Source organism: Scyliorhinus canicula, chromosome 7 (assembly GCF_902713615.1).
Source record: "Scyliorhinus canicula chromosome 7, sScyCan1.1, whole genome shotgun sequence".
In the NCBI taxonomy this organism is placed as follows: Eukaryota; Metazoa; Chordata; class Chondrichthyes; order Carcharhiniformes; family Scyliorhinidae; genus Scyliorhinus; species Scyliorhinus canicula.
This window is the reverse complement of record NC_052152.1, coordinates 24,776,095-24,782,559: the sequence shown is the minus strand read 5'-3', so window position 1 is coordinate 24,782,559 and position 6,465 is coordinate 24,776,095. Positions and strand designations below refer to the sequence as shown.

At 46.9% G+C, this 6,465-nt stretch overlaps 1 protein-coding gene across 2 annotated transcripts in view; it reads left to right on the top strand.

The window, feature by feature from the left end:
• Positions 1-6,465, top strand: part of morc3a (MORC family CW-type zinc finger 3a) — an 87,506-nt gene that overhangs the window by 60,686 nt on the left and 20,355 nt on the right. For both annotated transcript variants that reach the window (XM_038801569.1, XM_038801570.1), the window contains 2 exons: positions 971-1,069; positions 3,113-3,333. In XM_038801569.1, coding sequence (XP_038657497.1) covers positions 971-1,069; positions 3,113-3,333 — 320 coding nt within the window. The remainder of the gene's footprint in view (positions 1-970; positions 1,070-3,112; positions 3,334-6,465) is intronic.

The window sequence follows — 6,465 nt, the reverse complement described above, 5'->3', positions numbered from 1 at the left end:
GGTACTGCATGACTGGGACAAGGATGAGTAGGTTCTTTGGGGGTGAAGATAGGTGTGTCAGTGTGCTGGCCTTTGCGTCCCTAGTAGCCCGGCGAAGGATTTTGCTCCAATGGAAGGACGCGAGGCCCCCAAGCGTGGAGACCTGGATCAATGACATGGCGGGCTTCATTAAGCTTGAGAAGGTCAAATTCGCCCTGAGGATTGGTGCAAGGGTTCTTTAAACGGTGGCAACCGTTCCTCGACTTTCTGGCTCAACGATAGGGTACTGGGACAGTAGCAGCAGCAACGTGGGGGGTGAGGGGACGTTTATTATGTTTGCTTATTTTATTTAAATTTGATTTATTTAATTTTAATTTATGGTTAAGTTCTCTTGTTGGGGTGGGGGGAGTGTGATACATGGGATGTTACGGTTTGGGGGGAATTGTGCGTGTTATGGGGCTGTTAGTTGCATATTACTGCTTGGCGCTATACTTGTTGCTATATTTTTATATTTTCTGTAAAAAATCCCAATAAAAATTATTTAAAAAAAACATCCAGTCACCATTAACACATACAGCTCCTCATCTCTGTTTTAAAGTCCCTTTAGTCTGAGATTGTGCCCTCTGGTTCTAGTTCTTCCTACTAGTGGAAGCACCCTTTCCATGTGCACTCTATATAGGCCTCGCAGTATCCTGTAAATTTCAATACGATCCCCCCGGCCTCATCCTTCGAAACACCAAGTACAGACCCGTGGCTGTCATTAAGTCGCCCTAAAACCACAAAACGGCTGGTTTGCAGTCAAGGCTGCAAATGACTAACTTTAGTGATACTTGTATCTATCCTCCGTTAACATGCTTTTATTGATAAACCTATCTTAACGATATTGCTGAAGGCAAAGAAGATGTGAGCAGCAATGAGTAGGATGGAGCTAAAATAAATTGGGGCTGGGAATAAAAAATAAGAGGACTCTTTGTGCCTATTTGATTCACAGCAAAATGCAGACCTGCAGAACATCATACAGAAATATACTCAGGAAGCTAATGCTCTTCGGCAGGAACAGGCAAAATTGCAACAAAAGCTACAGGAAAAGGTACAGTTATTGAATCTTTAACATGCAGCAACGCACTAATTCGTGTGTGGCCAGTGTCTCTCCGAAACATTCTTGTACGAACAGAGGCATTTTTTGAGCACCATGCATCTAAAAAACATTGCAGTGAAACTGATTCCTGCCATTATCCAATAGGCACATATCACTTCCCAACAAAAGTCACTGAGCAGCAACCGGATACAGGAACTCTGGCTAATTCCCCAGGATCACTGAAGCAAGTTGTATTACCCTGACCACCAGCATGGACAAGGTCAACGAACTACAGGCAGACTGGAATCAAGTCTCTGACCATCTGGTGCCTGTTGCTCGATTACATGCTGCCGTCTCTAACTCTGCCTTCATTGTACTTCTAGTCTTTAGAAGGTCTTTAGTCAAGACCCCCGTGCAACCTGAGGAATTAGCTGAAACTGACCAATCTTATCAAATTCTCAAAAGCAGTAACAAGCCATTGTCTAAGTAATCTCCTATCAGACTTACTGATTTTTTTTCCTCATCAAATAAGATATGACAAATTTTGTATTAACGAAGATAACGTTTCGAGTCTGGATGACTCTTGTTAAAGCTGTTTGACTTGCGTCATGTGTCTGCGTGGGTTTCTTCCGGGTGCTCCGGTTTCCACACTCAAGTCCCAAAAAAACGTGCTTTTAGGTAATTTGGGCATTCTAAATTCTCCCTCAGTGTACCCGAACAGAGGGCAGCACTGCGGCGCAGTGGTAAGCACTGCTGTCTCGGCGCCGAGGTCCCAGGTTCGATCCCGGCTCTGGGTCACTGTGGAGTTTGCAGATTCTCCCTATGTTTGCGTGGGTTTTGCCCCCACAACCCAAAGATGTGCAGGTAGGTGGATTGGCCTCACTAAATTGCCCCTTAATTGGAAAAAATGAATTGGGTACTCTAATTTTTTTTAAGTAGAATTACATTATTAGAATGACTGAGCTTGACATCAAGGCAGCATTTGATTGGGTGGCATGGTGGCGCAGTGGTTAGTTCGGCTGCTTCACCCAGGTTTGATCCTGGCCCTGGGTCACTGTCCGTGAAGAGTTTGCACATTCTCCCCATGTCTGCATGGGTCTCACCCCCACAAAGGTATGCTGGGTAGGTGGATTGGCCACGTTAAGTTGCCTCTAAATTGGAGAAAAAAAGAATTTGGTGGGTGGGGGGGGGGGGGGGGGGGAGGAAAGAGAGAAATCCTCCACTGTTTGGAGTCCTATCTGGTACAAAGGAAGATGGTTGTGGTGGTTGAAGGTCAATCATCTCATCTCCAGGACATTACTGCAGGGGTTCCTCAGTGTAGTGTCGTAGGCCCAACCGTCTTCAGCTGCTTCATCAATGACCTCCCTTCCTGCAACACGTGGACTATATAGGGGTTCAAGAAGGCAACTCACCAAAAGCTGATGGGCAGCTAAGGATGGCTAATAAATGCTGGCCTAGCTGGAGAAGGCCGCATCCTATAATTAAATTTTCAAACGATGCTTGGCAGTTAACTGATGCATTCTGCATGGCAACGTCTCGACCAATCAGTGTCCACTTGCCAACCAATCTGCACACACTTCACATATAGTATAAAGTTATTGTTCCTCCTGGCATTGATATTCTTGTGGTTGTCTTGATGAGTACAAGAAGACAAGCTTTGACAAAATATATTTTTTCAGCAAAATGTGTTACCGATTTCTTGAGGCACTTGGTTAATTTTGTGATTATCGATCCTTAATATGGGACACACTGCTTATTCCTAATCTATTCTTGTGCGATGGGCTGGCTGTGTTGACTTGTTGACACTCTAGAGGAATAAACTGTGTAATTTTCAACATTGTGGCACTTTGCTGCACTAGCTTTGTTTATCAAAGTGGTGATGGAATTCAAGACTTCTTTTCATCTGGTGTAACTTGATGTTTTTCCTGCATGGGTACGATTAATGCGAAAGCAATTGCTTTTAAGGTTTTTTTTGCCTGTCAATTTAAAAGCTATCTGTTTAAGCCATAATTATGGCCTGGAGCTAAGTTGACAATACACAATTTTATATTGCAGAACATTCAGGCCGTATTGCCAAGAGAACTAGATTCTCCTGAAACCACAAAAGTGACTTCAAGTACTCGGAGCCTCACTAAGTGGGTGGTCAATGGAGATAATACATTGAACATTACACCCAGCCTGGAAACAGCTTTATCTACTGCTTCAACCTCACCTCTGACTAATCTTCAAATTATGGAAGTCAAATCGTTGTCGACTCCACCTTCTAATGGCTTAAGGTTGGTACCATTTTTGCATACTATTGATGTAATCAGAGCACACTTCATAATTGTACAGTGGACCTTGTTATGGATGCCTGGTCAGCTCTCAACAGTGGCTAAGAGACTCGACCAGATGCCATAACATTTTAAAGTTTTAATGTGGTGTGGAACAATCAATTTGTTCCAGGAGTGATAATATAAGAAATAGGGCTTGTTTGTTTTTTAAACAAACCCTATTAAAAGAAAAGACAATATTTAAACTTCAACCCTAAAAATAATAGATTGCATACAGTTTTCATAGAATTCATAGAATTTACAGTGCAGAAGGAGGCCATTCGGCCCATCGAGTCTGCACTGGCTCTTGGAAAGAGCACCCTACCCAAGGTCAACACCTCCACCCTATCCCCATAACCTAGTAATCCCACCCAACACCAAGGGCAATTTTGGACACTAAGGGCAATTTATCATGGCCAATCCACCTAACCTGCACATCTATGGACTATGGGAGGATACCGGAGCACCCGGAGGAAACCCACGCAGACACGGGGAGGATGTGCAGACTCCGCACAGACAGTGACCCAAGCCGGAATCGAACCTGGGACCCTGGAGCTGTGAAGCAATTGTGCTATCCACAATGCTACCGTGCTGCCCCTTTCTTGACCTTAACACACTAGTTCCCATTAAATAACAGTTTGCATTAACATGCAGCTCTCGTTCCACTTGTACAAACAGGCAAAAGCAATACTTGCATTAACAAAGCAATTTTTCTTCTGTTAGGGACATTTATTTAGAACCCTTATCAAAAGCTTGTCTCAGTGACAACCCCACCTCCCCGGAATACTGCATTTCAATTTTCCCCGAGAAAGTCGACGAACAGCTGCCACCTCCAGTTGAACCCTAACAGTGACCCTCTTAAGGCGAACTTTATTTTCTCGAGACTGAGAAACCCAGCCATGTCACTAACCCAGGTTTCTACACTTAGGGGCTTCGAGTCCCTCCACATTAACAAGATCTATCTCTGGGCTACCAAAGGCCAAGACGTCGGCCTCGTTCCCCCCAGAACTCCCGGATCTTCCGACACTCCAAAGATCGCTACCTCTGGACTCGGCACCACCCGTGTTTTTAGCAACGTGGACTTTGCCTTAGCAAAATCCTGCCAAAACCCTCTAAGCTTCGGGCATGCCCAAAACATGTGGACATGATTTGCTGGGTTTCCCGCGCAACTCACACACCTATCCTCTACCCCGAAGAACTTACTCATCCTGGCCACTGTCATGTTGCCCGGTGGACTACCTTAAATTGTATCAGGCTAAGCCTGGCGCATGATGAGGATGTATTAACCCTGCTGAGGGCATCCGCCCATAGACCCGCCTCTATCTCCCCTCCTAGCTCGTCCTCCCACTTGCCCTTAAGCTCCTCTACTGGGGTTTCCTCTGCCTCCGAAAGCTTCTGGTAAACATCCGATACCTTCCCCTCCCCCACCCAGGTACTGGAGACTACGCTATCCTGTATCCTCCGTGGCGGCAGCAGCGGAGAGGCCGGCACCTGTTTTCTCAGGGAGTCTCTCACCTGCAAATACCTAAAACCATTCCCTGCTGGCAATGTAAATTTATCCTCGAAAGCTTTCAAGCTGGGAAAGCTCCCGTCTATAAATAGATCCCCCATCCTTCTAATTCCTGCCTTCTGCCAACTCCGGAATCCGCCATCTAGCCTACCCAGTACAAACCTGTGGTTATTATAAATCAGGGTCCAAATCGATGCTCCCTCCACTCTCTTGTATCTCCTCCATTGCCCCCAGATCCTCAAAGCCGCCACTACCACTGGACGTGGGGAGTATCGGGCCGGCGAGAACGGCAGAGGTGCCATTACCAGTGCTCCCAAACTGGTGTCTTTACATGACGCCGCCTCCATCCGCTTTTCATGATCCTCCTGATCTATTTCCACAGCCTTCTGCTGCAACTGTTCAGAACAGCATTCTTTCTCTCCAAGTTCCATCCAGGCCATCAATCAAAGATTCTCTTGGGTTTCTTGAACCTATTATGGCTATCTTAGCTGATTGCCCACCTATTTATACAAAACAATAGACCTATGCCATTTATAAGGAACTAACCTTCCATTGACGGACAATTCTCCATCTTTCCCGCCAGTAACTTAGCCAATACTTTAACATCCGTGTTCAAGAGTGATATGGGCCTATACGACCCACATTCCACAGTGTCCTTACCCTTTTTTGGGATTAGTGTGATTACTGCCTGCGTCAATGTCTCTGGCAACTCCCCCTTCTCCAGTGCTTCATTAAATGCCCCCAACAGATGTGGTGCCAGGTCCGTCACAAATTCCTCATAAAATTCTGCCGGGTACCCATCCGGCCCAGGGGCCTCCCCCACTTCATACCCCTGATACTATCCAGCAGTTCCCTCAGCCCCAGGGGCTCCTCCAACGCCTGCCTCTTTGCTTCCTCCACCTGGGGAAATTCCAGCTCGTCCAGAAACTGCCCCATGTCCCCCTCCTCTGCCCCTAGGTGCGCCTCGTAAATTCCCTGGTAGTACTCCCTGAACGCCTCTTTTATCCTCCCTGGCTCCGACACCACATCTCCAGCCTGAGTCCGTATCTTCAGTCCGTATCTGCCTCTGCAGCTGGTGTGCCAACATGCGGCTCGCCTTCTCCGCATATGCATATTGCACCACTCTTGCCCTGTACAGTTGTCCTACTGCCGTCCCCATTGTCAGCCTGTCAAACTGCCCCTGCAACCTTTTCCTCCTCGCCAGATCCTCCATGGTGGGCACCCTCTAATATTGCCTGCCCACCTCCAGTAACTCGCTCACTCGATGGTCATGTTCCTCCGTCCTTTCCGTAACCGCTCGAGCCTTAAACAAAATAATTTCCCCCCAGACCACTACCTTCAGTGCTTCTCAAACAATGGCAGCCGACACGACCCATTCTGATTCAACTTCACATACTCCTAAATCGCCTCTCGCACCGTATCACAAAAACCTCCATCTGCCAACAACCCCCGAGTCAAATTTCCACCCCGGCCTCTGCTCTCGTCTCAATCGAAACCGGAACTCCAGCCAGTGAGGTGCATGGTCCCAGATAACTATCCCCGCATACTATGCTCCCTCCACCCCAACCAAAATCTCCCGACTCACG